Genomic DNA, 14887 nt, shown 5'->3' on the forward strand with positions numbered 1-14887 from the left:
ACAAAACTTCTTTGAAATACTGGAGATTTCATATTCACATGACTTTACAGAAGTTATGGAGATTTCACAAGTGGCTATTAATTGAAGTGAATGAATGGACTATTGTCTTTAAAAGCCAAACCAAGAGACAGGCTGTTTCCTAATATCTCTTCACAGAAAGGTCATTGAGAGGTTATTGTTTCCCTAATACAGCAGAATAACCAAAAGACAAATTATTGTTTGCTGGAGAAGGTCAGGAGCTTTGCAAGTGAGAGAGAGGACATGTTGCCTGGCAGTGAGAAAGAGTGAGAGAAGGGAGTCTTGGACTGTGTGTGACACAGAAAGCTGTAACAAGCCAGGAAAAGCTTGTTGGAACTGAAACAGAAGCTCCAGAGTGGTGGATGGCTGGAAGTGCTATCTGTCTGATTTTCTCTTGGAATAAGAGGAACAGAAAGGAACTCTGTGGTAGCCTGAAAGAAAGAGGTGATCATCTGGAGAACCCTGATGGGGCAAGTTTCATCAGCAAGACATTGAGGTGACTAATGGTGGTACCTCAGTTGTGGAAATCCTGGAACAACAAATCTCTCTCAGCAACACTACAAGAACCTTGCTGAGTAGTAAACATTTATCTTTTGAGCACCAAAGCCTGGTGAACTTTCTACATGTTAAATTCTGTGCTCAGTATAAGAATTGCCTGCAACCATTCAACTTGCAAGAATGAGAAGTGAGATTGAACTGTGAACCAAAGAATTTTCTGAACCGACACCCACATTACATACACATGCGCTTAGAATTAGAAGGGGGTTAAGTTGGGTAAAGTTTGATTCTGTTTTCATGTGTAAAGATTATTCAAAACAACTTTTGTTTAAGTAATTATTTGTTGTGGTGAATGTCTATTGCTGCTGGGTTTTGGGGTCCTTTGGGCTCATAACAACTGCATCTTCAATCTTCCCTGTTTAACTATTGTCATTTTTATCACGATGGCCCAAATGTAATTTTATCACGATTCTATCAATGTTCATCTAGTATAGGACACTAATTTTATGCAGTAGTATTCATTTTAACAGTATCTGCAGCCCTCTGTCAGTTCAGTGACATTTATCTTGGGGAATATAAATTATAAATTAATAATTTTAACCATATTGATGGAAAACTACAGAAATAGTTTAGAACAATTGGAGAAGAAACAATGAGATACTGAATGAATTTCACCTTAGCAAAAAATAATTTAAAAAATTAGTGAGACTAAAATTCATTTCATTTCCAGGTCATCATGAGCTGCATCCAAGGGTTTCAAAGAGGTGGCTTGTAATATAAATGGCTATTATTTTCTAAAATGGTAAATTAGAATCTCACTATTTGAAAAAGGATGGCTCCATCTTTCATAGGCTTCAATTGTCAGAGTCATTGTCTGACATCCAGTGGTTGAAGATCAGTTTCTCCAACTAAGTATTTGGAAGTCCAAAGGCTTTGTTTTTGTAACAAATTTAATTCCCAAGATACCAACTCTTTCCTTGTTCAAACCTCTTCAATGTGAGTTTATATTCATATACTTAAGTGCAGTATGCAGATGCCCTGAATTTTTTTTTTTTTTTTTTTTTTTTTTTACTTGCTGGCACCAAACATGTTCATAGGTTTCCAGCATTTGAATGGTAGTGGTTTTCAACTTTGATATCGTATTCAAAGTAGGTATGTCATTTGGACCACATATGCCATGATAAACTGAAAAATTGTAAGGTCATAGAAAATAGAATAAGAGAGTAAATATATGAGAATCATTTTTTTTTTAAAGCTTGATAGCATTTGTGGATATGAAAGAAGAAAAAGATGATCAAAAGTTAACATAGATCCCTTGGAGACTGAGACAGTCTCAGCAATTCAGACCAAAAACAATAACAGAGTCAGTGTTTTAGGTCAATGCTCCCTCTCCATAAATGCTGCTTCTATCATTCTCTGTTTTTATTTCGGATTTCCAGCATCTGCAGTTCATTGCTTTAGTGACATTTTTATTTGGGAGAAGCAGAGAAACTAAACAATTGTTTAACAGCTATATTGATTGAAATATCTTGTTCAGCTTTAAATTGACTCTCTAAAAAGGATGCTTGGACAACATCTGCTAAAGAACCAGAAGTGACTCTCAAAATAAACAGTAATTGCAAACCAAAGAACTACAGATGCGAGAAATCTGAAATTAACAATTCAGCTGGGCAAGAGTAAAATAAAACAAACTTAATTCAAATTATTTTTCCTGTAATGTTTACTTTTTTTTCCCTCTGTAGAGCAACTCTCTTAAACTACTCTGTGGCTTTAAATATGACAGAATACCTATACAAAGAAGAAGATTATTTACCTTGGTCGAAAGCCATTTCATCCATTGCATATATTCAGGATATGCTACAAGACAATTACACTCTTTACCCAAAGTTCCAAGTGAGCCATAACTAATATTTTAAAACAATGAATTAAAATAGATATCAAGATACTTTTCATTCAAGTTATCTTTGCTTTTGTAGGCATATTGGAGAAAACAGGTGAAGCCCATTACAAATCAACTTGGATGGAATGATTCAGATATTCATTTGAAAAGGTTTACTATTTTTTTATATTTTACACTTGTCAATCTCACCATGTATGGAATTGCACAAACTAACCTACAAATTAATTTTGGTGTATTCATAGGTTATTGAGGGAAGACGTTCTGGGGCTTGCATGCCGCATGGGAGATGCAGAAGCATTAAGCAACGCAACCAGCTTATTCGAAGAATGGTTGACAGGGAAAAGGTGAATATATTGGCTCTGATGTGTATGGAGAAGGGTCTGAACCCTGAAATTGTGACCATGGAAAGAATTTAGTTTTATCAATAATTTTTCATTACCACAGATATTAGTTCCACTTATGTTTCCTCCAGAATTTGGAGAGATTTACTTGCTCTATCATGGCCACAATGCTCCTGGATTTTTAGAAATTATTGTGGAAAAATGTTTGTCTGAGGGTTCAGAGGGCAACTCCTGTTATGAACTGTACCTCAAAGCACAAATAACTTCTGGATCGAGCTGCTCATAATTTCTTTAGATGTTGCCATTAAAGAAATCTGGGTTTTCATTTTTGAGCTAGATTATTGCTATGGGCATTGCATCTTTTCAGATCAAGATGAACACAATATGCAACCTGCATAATATGGTTGCTCAATTATTTAATTTTAATCCCATCAGCCCACATATCATGGACCTCTCCTCTCCCTCCCTAGCCCCCCCCCCCCCCCAACACAGTGATTTTAATGTCTTTAATTTGGTAAAATATACTGTGAAATAAAGATTGCCTTTTGGAATTGATTTCAAATCCATTTTTATTTAATCCAGTATACCAGCTAATCTGCGTCTGATTGTGTACCGCTATGGAATGCAGGAGGCTGGGAGTGAATCTTCGTGGGAATTTATGTTTAAAAAATACCAGGAGACGCCTCTTGCTCAGGAGAAGGACAAGCTTCTGTATGGGTTGGCATCAGTGGAGAATGTACAACTTTTGGACAGGTAGTTAGTGCTGCTTTTGGCCAATTTCATGAGATTTATTGCATTATTTTACCACTTCTGAAACTGAAAATATTTTTCAAAAAGGTTTTTTTTTCCTGCCTGACTTCAATTTTTCTTCTTCATTCTTTAAAACTGCCCTGGCATTCAGTGTGCTGCTGCTTTAAGTCAGTTTGAACTCAGACTGCTGTTTGGGAAGCGGCACGCAATTTATGACTGTATTTAAATTTGAAGTACCTCCATTCAAGGATGAGCTGAAGGCCAACTCATAGAAGTAGTGGCCAGTACATAATCATAAATTTGTGCTTCAAAGATATAAATTGGTTGTTATTTTCTTGAAAATCAATGTACTAAAAATATTTTTTTTTCCTTTTTCATGCAGATACTTAAAATACATTAAGAATGAAAGTCTCATAAAGACACAGGATGTGTTTACGGTTCTCCAGTACATTTCATACAACAAGTATGGGAAAACTATGGCATGGGATTGGACACGACTCAACTGGGAATACTTAGTGGATAGGTAGGAGCGCCTCTTCTTTCCATCCTCCTGTACATTTTCACAAACTGCGTAACTGTTTCTTCCTGCTTGTTAGTGGTCAGATCCATGGAGAGGTTTGGTGGATGGATGATAGGACCTAGCAATGAACAGTGGTATATTGCAAGCGTTGAGTAGTTGAAATAAAGATAATTCCTGGAAATATTCATCAGGTCAGTTAGCACCAATGGAAAGAAGAAGTTAACATGACAGATTGATGACCTAAATGAAGCTATACTGGATGGAAATTATTTTATGGCAGCAAGCTTTCATACACTAAGCAATTTATACCCTATGCACATGGAGTTAAACAAGAAAGTCTGCAGATTCTGGTGTCGAGTGCAATACACAATATATCCTGGAAAAACTCAGCAGATCATACACCATCCATAGGAAGTAAAGGGTAACCAATTTTTCGGGCCTGAATTAGGTATATGTACATTCTTTCTTTTCTTTGGCTTGGCTTCGCGGACGAAGATTTACGGAGGGGTAAATGTCCACGTCAGCTGCAGGCTCGTTTGTGGCTGACAAGTCCGATGCGGGACAGGCAGACACGGTTGCCGCGGTTGCAGGGGAAAATTGGTTGGTTGGGTGTTGGGTTTTTCCTCCTTTGTCTTTTGTCAGTGAGGTGGGCTCTGTGGTCTTCTTCAAAGGAGGTTGCTGCCCGCCGAACTGTGAGGCGCCAAGATGCATGGTTTGAGGCGATATCAGCCCACTGGCGGTGGTCAATGTGGCAGGCACCAAGAGATTTCTTTAGGCAGTCCTTGAAGAGGTGCACCAAAGTATATGTACGTAGTATGTAGCAAATTGTCATAGTTCTTCCTGAATAGAGTTTGCACATAATGAGTGCAGGGAGCAGAGCAATGGCATTTGTCAACAATACAATGCATTGTTAATTTTACTGTTACATTCCCAGTCCACACTGACATGTCTGAATAAGGTGGATTTTGATTGCAGAAGCAAGTCTTCACAATAGTGTGACAGGTCATTCCAAGTTCATTAAAGGTCCTTTACTCACCTTAATTGTTTTTATGGAGTTGACAAGGCCTGGAATCATCACAGATGCCATTATGTTTTCAATATACAAATAAAGCTTTGTTTGTGTGTCAAACCCAGTAACACTTGTCCAAAATGCCCACCTCTATCATTACAATATCATTTTGGGCTTCCAAGATGTGCATTGCCAGTTCACATCTCACTGGCATCACATGAAGGCACACTACCTTAAATCACCACCCACTGTTTGAGCTGGTAGTTCTCCACACAAATCACTGCCTTCTTTGCTCCCAGCATCATAGTGGATCATACTTTGAAACTTGCATATGGAAGTTATGCTACATGCAGTTTTCACAAGTCTCCAAGTTCAAATGTTGCACTCACAGTTCACTATCTGAAATGGCCATGGTAAACTCACATAGCAGCCTGTTAGCGTGCACTTTTAACTAATCAAAAAAATATATAGTATGGGTCAACATGTTCAAATATCTCAGACAAGAATGTCTCTTTGGAAGGTAGTTATAATGAAACCTCTTAAGAAAACTATCAATTTCATTTGCTACCTTAAGAAAGAAAGATTTCCTTTTATGTCAACTATTCTTTGGTAAAGTGATACCTTTTGGATTGATATATACAGCCATTCACAATTTAGGATTTGGAGGAGGGGATAAAGTGCAGTGTATTGGAGTTTGCTCAAGGGTCTAACAGATGGAGTACAACATTAAGTGTGACCTCATTCACTTTGAAAAAAATCAGACAATTTTCTAAACAGTGAAGCATGCAGAGATCTGGGAGTGCTTGTAGATTAATCACTAAGAATTATTTTGCAGGTGCAACAGGTAATCAAGAAGCAAAGCAGAATGCCTTTGTTATTGGAGGGTTTAAATGCAAGAGCAGGGAGGTTATCCTGCAACTGCATTGGTGAGCTGCACCTGGATTACAGTGTACAATTCTGATTTTAATTTGAGAAAGAATATACAGACTTTGGAGGCCGTGAAGAGGAGGTTTAGGTTGACTGGAAATAGAGAAGTTAGCTTATGAAGAGATCATACTATGAAGTTCAGAAGGATGAGGCAGGAAAATAGATTATAAAACAAATAGACAAGATAGAAGCAGAGAGACTGCTTTCCACAGACATGAAATTATAACTAGAGGACATAGCCTGAAGGGTTAGGGGATCGAGGCTATGTATCCAAAGACAGATTATGGAGGAACTGTTTCTCCCAGAGCATAGTGAATTTTCTGCCAAATTAAGCAGTAGTTGTCTTATTAAATGTATTTAAGATTCTAATGGATAATTACTTTTGAATAATAGGGCCTTTAAGGGTTGAGAAACAAGTAGGTAAGGGAAGCTAAGTCCATTGTCAGATCAGCCGTGAGCTTATTAAATGGTGGAGTGATCTCAAAGGGCAAGATAGCTTAATCCTGCTCCATTTCTTATGTTCTTATAACCTGAGGCATGAGTATTATAGCAGCCAATTTGAGTACACCAGGATAGCACTGGAATAATATGAAATTGACAGCCATGTTAGGTTTTGGTAAACAAGCAAGACAGTTTTTGGAGAACGTGTGTGTGTGTGTGTGTGTGTGTGTGTGTGTGTGTGTGTGTGTGTGTGTGTGTGTGTGTGTGTGTGTGTGTGTGTGTGTGTGAGAGATTTCATACAATGTTTCTTTAGGAACACTCGGCAAACCTGCATTATGTTCACCTTTCAGATACACAATTAACGATAGAAATCTGGGACGGTTGGTTCTGAGAATAACAACATCATTTAACACTGAACTCAGTTTGTGGCAGGTAAGCAGCAAGAAAACAATTTTCGCCTTTATTTTTTTTCCATTTTTGTACGCAAATCATGTTGAGTGCACGACTTTCTATGAGAAATGCAGAGAAGTAAAATCAAAATGTTATATCTGATCTCCACTCACAGGCACAGGCTGTGTCAATTATTAGAATTTTAGGCTGAAGGGAAGATGGAAAGGTAAGACTGGGGGAGATTATTTGATGAAAGTGAGATGTGGGATCTGGTGTTTAGTGGTTGGATTAATGGTTAGACAGTAACTAAAGTCTAGATTCAATGGTGTTCATGGTTGAATTAAGAAAAAGGAAACACACCACATCAATACAAGTTGGGTACTAAGGAACCTTAGTGGCTTTCAAACTTGTTCTAACTGGGAGGTGGTCAAAATACATGTGTGGCTCCCCAAATACATTTGCTGCTGGTAACATGAATTATAGACATCTGGAAAACAGAAAAACATTTTAAATTCAGAAGCAACATGTTATGGATGTGATAAATCTAGAAAAAAAAACATATGTACAGGAAAAATCACAAATACTGCTCCACTTTCTCACCTGCTCTACATAACCCTCAACTATCCTGTAGGCCAGCAATTCTCATTGTTTTATTCAGCTATGACCCCTTTAGGACTATGCTTTAAAGTTTATGGGCCCCCTTCCCTGTGAAGTTTTTATTTCTTCAGTACTTCTCCCTTACTAACTATGTAAAAAAAAATTAATGTTACCAGAGGTGAAAGGAAAACAAGGCTTTTACTAACCTGTGCTGTGGTCCCCAGTGTGGGGGCATGTAGGGCTACTGTTGAGAATAGTTGCTGTAGACCAAAAATATACATTTCTCAACCTGCTCAGCTCTCTGGGGATGAAGAATTTTGAAGATTCACAAGTTTCTCTCGCCTCCTCCTTTGATGGGCAACACAATATTCAGAAACTAAGCTCCCTAAATTCTATATTTTCTCACTCAGGGAACATCTTTTCAAAATCCACTGTATCAAATCCATGCATATTCTTCTGTTTCAATATTTTCTACTCATTCTTCTATGCTAATGGATTGCTACTAATTACATCTTGCAAATCTGAAATTGATCAATTTACCCAACATTTTGTTGGGTAACAAAACCATAATTCCTAATTATATAAATATCCATGTCATGAGGTTTTATCTCCTACCATGAAGCTAGGTACAAAGCTTTTGTTTGATGTCTTTGCCATTTATTTATTTTGTTATACTAATTGTTTGGTCTCATCTAGGAAGATTAATACCAACCTTGGCTATTCTCTTGCCTTTTATATCTTCTATAAAAATCTAGCTATCAGTTTTATTTTTCTTGCTAACTTGCTGTCAATCTATTTTCTCCTTTTTGTTCAGTTACCCTTTGCTGGATTCTAAAATTTTCCTAATCTGGTTTATTACTAAACGTTGCCTTTTCGATCAGTGATGTTCCTAAATTCCTTAGTTATGGATAATTCATCCTTCACTTTGTTGAAAACTGTCAAGTATCTGCTTAAACTTGGCCCACTGTTTATCTTCAATGTTAACTTTTAATTAATTTTCCTTGTCCATACCTGCCTTAGAGCATTGTAACTGCATTTACTTAAGGTACAAATCTTTCTTAAATAGAATATGAAATTCCCTCAAGTTTTGCTAACTCTTCCTTAGCTACAAGTCATTATATGTTTGTTTCTAAAATACCCTACTCCCTGGTTGATTCTACAATGTAGAATAGTACCTTGGACATTTTCCTCATCAGGACTATCCTTGCCAATGTGATTCATTCAATCTATATGAAGATCGCAGATCCACATGATTATTGCAATGTTTTTACAATTACAATTTTTTTTTTTAAATTAAGCATGTTCTTTCAAATTTATCATCTGGCCTATAGGTTAAAGGCCCATGGACTAAAATGTCTGGGGTGGGGGGGGGGGGGAGGGGGGGGGGAAATACTCCTGATCTGGAAAGTAATTCCATTAACAAACAATGGTGTGAGAAATAGAACCAAAACATAATTTCAATGGCCTTTCATCAGAACTGATATACACTACAGAAGTAAGATGAGGAAATTGAAACTCAGATAATAATATGAAATTGTTGAATTTAAAATGCTGCAAAAAGACAAATTGAAAAATCCTTGTAACTTGTGCTAAGTTTCTTGTGTTAGACACAAAGCTCAGAACATTGTGAATGTTTTGTTGACTGGCTAGAGTTGTCCAGAAAAGGGAACCATTGCATTGTGAGCAGAAAATACAATTGTAATTTACTAATTAGAAAAAAAATAATAATTTCTATTACAGCAAAAGGTTTGTTTGTGCCGTAATATTGAGCAGAAAGCAGTGAAAACACACATCTCATACATATGAAATGGGTGCTGGATTGGAAGAATGCTGGGGTTGTTCTGAAGAATAAATCAGGACGCATTAGAAAGACTGGTCCCTTTAGAATATTGAAAAAGAAAGGAAAGATTTAATGGGTGGTGAGTGGACAATAATCTTTTGAGTAAAGAGACTGGAATGGAGACAGGACTGGAAATGTGTGGATTGAAAAGAAAGGGAGTAATTATCTTAACGAACACTTTTTTTCCACCCCAAGTTACCCAATTTATGTTTGTTTATTTAAGATGGAAGACTTCTTTGCAAAATATCCAGAGGCTGGAGCAGGAGAACTTCCTCGTAAACAAGCTCTTGAATCCGTGCAGACAAATATAAACTGGTTAAAAAACAACCTGAATGAAATAGAACAATGGCTGCAGGGCCACTGACTGAAAACTTGAGGGTATTGCAAATCCTCTGTGGAAGAACCATCCTAACACAATGCAAGGACATTTGCAGCAGCTGACATTTTAGTTTTTTTTAAAAAAAGCAAGTTGTATGGAATTTTTTTTAATTTATATTTTAATTGTGACCTGGTAATCCAAGATGGTTAGTGAACCCATTCCAGGACTGTGCTTTCCCTTATGCAATCATTGTGCCTTATGATGACATTGTTTACAATGCAAACAATTAAACTGGAATAAGTCATCCATAATTGCTGCTGTTAATACAAGAAATTGACTGTTATAAAAGAGGAATAAATAAATAGTTCTTCTTCTTTGGCTTGGCTTTGCGAATGAAGATTTATGGAGGGGGTAAAAAGTCCACGTCAGCTGCAGGCTCGTTTGTGGCTGACAAGTCCGATGCGGGACAGGCAGACACGATTGCAGCGGTTGCAGGGGAAAATTGGTGGGTTGGGGTTGGGTGTTGGGTTTTTCCTCCTTTGCCTTTTGTCAGTGAGGTAGGCTCTGCGGTCTTCTTCAAAGGAGGTTGCTGCCCGCCAAACTGTGAGGCGCCAAGATGCACGGTTTGAGGCGATATCAGCCCACTGGCGGTGGTCAATGTGGCAGGCACCAAGAGATTTCTTTAGGCAGTCCTTGTACCTTTTCTTTGGTGCACCTCTGTCACGGTGGCCAGTGGAGAGCTCGCCATATAACACGATCTTGGGAAGGCGATGATCCTCCATTCTGGAGACGTGACCCATCCAGCGCAGATAAATAGTTAACATTTTATGAAATAGATCTTGTAGATAGTTGGTTTCATTTGTATCTCCCTTATTTTTGTTTGAATGAAAACCATGAATTCTGGAGATCCTAATATTAATGTGACTATTAGTTATTTTGGAAGACAAATGCTGCAGTTGGTGAAAAATAATAAAAAACACACAAAATTATGGGAATACTCATCAATTCAAGCAGCATCTGTAGAGTTGAATACATGTTAACTGAAATGTTGCTTTTCTCCACATTCACTATATTAAAAAAAATCAGTGTTTTTAAAAAGAGATTTCAGATTACGATTTTGCGTGTTTGAACAGTATGACGCTAGAAGTGATGAGATAGTTTTGCTACAGGACAAAATTGTTTCAGCCTTATTTTTTGGGTTGGACTTGCTCTGGCTGTTTTCTTTCCACCCACCCCACCCTTCCATGTGATCCTCAATGTGACAGCAGGCCTTGCAGTGGTACACTGACTTGCCAGGGAGAATTCAGCCAGTTCTAGGCTTACAAGTGTTCTTAAATTGCAACGGTCAAAGTTGAAAATCTAAGTTAATCCAGAACTTTTAGCATTGAAAAGGTATGGCAAGGAGCTTACTGTAAAAGTGAGGAACATGTTACAAATAACAGACCATTCTGCCATTTTCCTTGCAACACCATTCACTAAAATAACTTCCATTTTAATTTATTGCCACTTTCCACACACGTAAAGTATTCTTTGAATTAATTTAAACCTAAAATTCAGTTGATCTCTCTCCCTCAGAGGCAGGTATGCGATGCTAAACATCCACGATACATTCTGTGATCGGCACTATGCAATGTTGATGTTGCGTGAACATGTAGCAAAGCTACATGGGATCAGTGTGGGGACTGATGAGGGCCTGAGGGGAGAGAACTGGGCAGTGAGATCAATGTGGGTATACAGTATACAATTTCCTAGCGCTAGCGATCACTTTTTCTATATTGCTGTGGATGTGCTTACGATAACTGAATAATTATAGAATCATGGACATGTATGTGGTCGGACATCAAGCGGCAGGTATCTGCATTTGACCACCACAGTCCTTGCGTTTAAAAAAAAATTGCTGTGATCAGAGTGAAGTCATTTCTACTTATTGGAGTCCTGACAGGCCAAATATTATGATAGCAAGTTTAAGCTTTACCAAATAGATGGGTTTTAAGGTGTGCTTTGGGGGTGGGGGGGGGGGGGGAAATTACATTTGATGAACAGCAGTGCCTTGAGTCCAGGCAGTTGAAGACATCCCACTTTGATGATGGACAAGATGACAGGTAGAGCATTGAAAGGGTCATTGCATAAATGGCAAAGGTTCTAAGGAAGATAGGAATGAGTTTTATTTTTGAGGTCTTATTGAGAGATTTATCTCACTGATGCCATCTCCCTAGCATTTAACACCATTATCCTCTCAAAATTGATCAGCAAATTCTAAAACCTGGGAATCAATACTCTGTGTAATTGGATCCTGAATTTTCTGACCTCCACAATCTCCATCAGTGCTGGAGCACCACAGGGCTGTGTTCTTAGCCTCCTGGTTCACTTGCAGTACACCCAAGACTGTGTGGCTCCATATGTCAACAGTACCATTTACAAATTTGCTGATGATACCACGGTAGTGGGTTGTATAAAGGTGATGAAATAGATGCAGGAGGGAGATTGAAAACTTGGCTGAATGGTGCACCAACAACAACCTTGCACCCAATGTCAATAAAACTAAGCTAATTGTGGATTCAGGAGGGGAAAGCCAGAGGTATACAATCCAGTAATCATTGGGGAAATCAGAGGTGGAGAGGATCAGCAAATTTGAGTTCTTGGGAGTCACTACCTTAGAGGACTAATGGAATTGTGAAGAAAGCACGTCAGCACCTCTACTTCCTCAAAGTTTGCAGAGGTTTGAAATGACATCAGAAATCGGACAAATTTCTACAGACATGTGGTGGAAAGGTTGCTGACCAGCTGCATCAGTCTTGTATAGGGACACCAATACCACTGAGTGTAAAGCCCTGCAAAAGGTAGTGGGCGCAGTCCTGGACACCACAAGCAAAATTCCCCCCACCCTGGAGAAGACCTACAGTGAACATTGCCATCGGAAAGCAGCAGCAATCAAGGACCCATGTAACCCAGCATGCATATCGTTCTCGTTGCTACCATTGGGAAAGAGGTATAGGCGCTACAAGGCTCACACCACAGGATTTAGGAACAGCTGCTCCCCATCCACCATCAACAAACTCAATTAGAGACTCATTTAAGGACTCTTACTTTTGCACTTGGATTGTGCTACAGAGAGAAAAGTTTGTTTACATGTGCATGTTGAGTACAGTTTTGTTTTGCACTACCAATCTGGTAATAATCTCAGGCTTGTCCATGATGTGTTGGAAGTAATTTGACAATAAATCTGTACCTGATAAAAGCCTGCAGCACAAGGATGCACCTGAACAAAGCGGGTCAAGAGTCAGTAAATTACAAAACTGCACAGTAATAATAACTAGTAAATGCCAAGGCTAATCATGGGGACAGATGATTGACAGACATGAAATGATGGTCTGGGATCAGTGACAGGGAGGATGTCAGTAAACATGAGCAAAGCAAATAAGTGTACAAAATTGGGGGAAAAAAAGCATTTCTGCTGCTGCTTAAAGAGAATGTTATGACAATAATGCAATACACAAATTTTTGGGCAGCCCAAGCATGTGAGCTGGAAAGGCCCTATAACCGTTCATTTTTTAAATTTATAGATATTGTGTGTGCTGGATAAGCTCAGCAGGTCATACACTGGCACCAACCTTTGTACCCAACTCATCAGCTTCCAATTTTAAAGGTTTCAGGGGCTTTGAAGATCTAACAATTAAGGAGATGTTTGAAAGATACATTGAATGTAAGAGGAATCTTAAGAGAGGAATTAGGAAAGCTAAAAGAAGGTACGAGGAAAATATGGCAAGCAGGGTGAAAACTAATCCAAAAGAGTTCTACAAATATGTTAATGGTAAAAGGAAAGCTAGAGACAAAATTGGTCCCTTAGAAAATCAGAGCGGAAAGCTGTGTGTGGAGCCTAGAGAAATGGGGGAGATATTGAACAGTTTCTTTTCTTCGGTATTCACTAAGGAGAAGGATATTGGGAGATGTGAGATAAAAAAAAGCAAATTGGGTAAATATGGGGAATATAGAGATTACAAAAGATGTAGTTTTAGGGCTTTTGAAAAATATAAAGGTGGATAAGTCTCCGGGACCAGACGGGATCTTCCCCAGGACATTGAGAGAAGTGAAGGAGGAAATAGCAGAGGCTCTGGCGGTAATTTTCCAAATGTCATTAGATATGGGGATAGTGCCGGAGGATTGGCGCATTGCGCATGTGGTTCCGTTATTTAAAAAGGGTTCAAGGAGGAAGCCTGGCAACTATCGGTCTGTAAGTTTGACGTCTGTGGTAGGTAAATTAATGGAGAAAATTCTTAGAGATAGTATTTATAAACATCTGGATAGACAGGGTCTGATCAGGAGCACTCAACATGGATTTGTGGGAGGAAGGTCATGTTTGACCAATCTGATTGAATTTTTTGAAGAGGTGACTAGGAATGTGGATGAAGTTAGCGCAGTGGATGTTGTCTATATGGACTTCAGTAAGGCCTTCGATAAGGTACCACATGGAAGGTTAGTTAGGAAGGTGCAGTCTTTAGGTATAAATTTTGAGATAGTCAAATGGATTGAACATTGGCTGAAAGGGAGAGGCCAGAGAGTGATAGTGGATAATTGTCTGTCAGGTTGGAGGCCGGTGACCAGTGGTGTGCCTCAACGATCTGTATTGGGCCCATTGTTGTTTGTTATATACATTAATGATCTAGATGATGGGGTGGTGAATTGGATTAGTAAATATGCAGACGATACTAAGATAGGTGGAATAGTGGATAATGAAGAAGGTTTTCAAGGATTGCAGAGGGATTTGGGCTGCTTAGAAAAGTGGGCTGAAAAATGGCAGATGGAATTTAATGCTGATAAGTGTGAGGTGCTTCATTTTGGTAAGAAGAATCAGAACAGGACATACGTGGTAAATGGGAGAGCATTGATGAATACAGAAGAGCAGAAAGATTTAGGAATAACGGTACATCGTTCCCTGAAGGTAGAAACTCACGTGAATAGGGTGGTGAAGAAGGCTTTTAGTATGCTGGCCTTTATCAATCATTGCATGGAATATAGGAGTTGGGAGGTGATGTTGAGATTGTATAAGACGTTGGTGCGGCCTAATTTGGAGTTCTGTGTGCAGTTCTGGTCGCCTAATTATAGGAAGGATATAAACAGAGTGGAGAGAGTGCAGAGAAGGTTTACCAGAATGTTACCTGGGTTTAAGCATCTAGAGTATAGGGAGAGATTGGACAGATTAGGTCTTTATTCTTTGGAGCGTAGAAGGTTGAGAGGGGATTTGATAGAAGTATTTAAGATTATGAAAGGGATAGACAGAGTGGATGTGGATAGACTATTTCCGTTAAGAGGAGGAAAGATTAAAACAAGAGGACATGA

General features: G+C 38.5%; 1 protein-coding gene across 1 annotated transcript in view; it reads left to right on the forward strand.

Annotated features, from left to right (window-relative positions):
- The window catches only part of enpep (glutamyl aminopeptidase), a 99588-nt gene extending 89660 nt beyond the window's left edge, over nt 1-9928 (forward strand). The window contains exons 14-20 of the mRNA XM_069926185.1: nt 2259-2409; nt 2493-2566; nt 2659-2760; nt 3340-3510; nt 3890-4030; nt 6755-6836; nt 9455-9928. Coding sequence (XP_069782286.1) covers nt 2259-2409; nt 2493-2566; nt 2659-2760; nt 3340-3510; nt 3890-4030; nt 6755-6836; nt 9455-9595 — 862 coding nt within the window. The 3' untranslated portion in view covers nt 9596-9928. The remainder of the gene's footprint in view (nt 1-2258; nt 2410-2492; nt 2567-2658; nt 2761-3339; nt 3511-3889; nt 4031-6754; nt 6837-9454) is intronic.
- Nucleotides 9929-14887: the final 4959 nt, after the last annotated feature.

Source organism: Narcine bancroftii, chromosome 3 (assembly GCF_036971445.1).
Source record: "Narcine bancroftii isolate sNarBan1 chromosome 3, sNarBan1.hap1, whole genome shotgun sequence".
NCBI lineage: Eukaryota > Metazoa > Chordata > Chondrichthyes > Torpediniformes > Narcinidae > Narcine > Narcine bancroftii.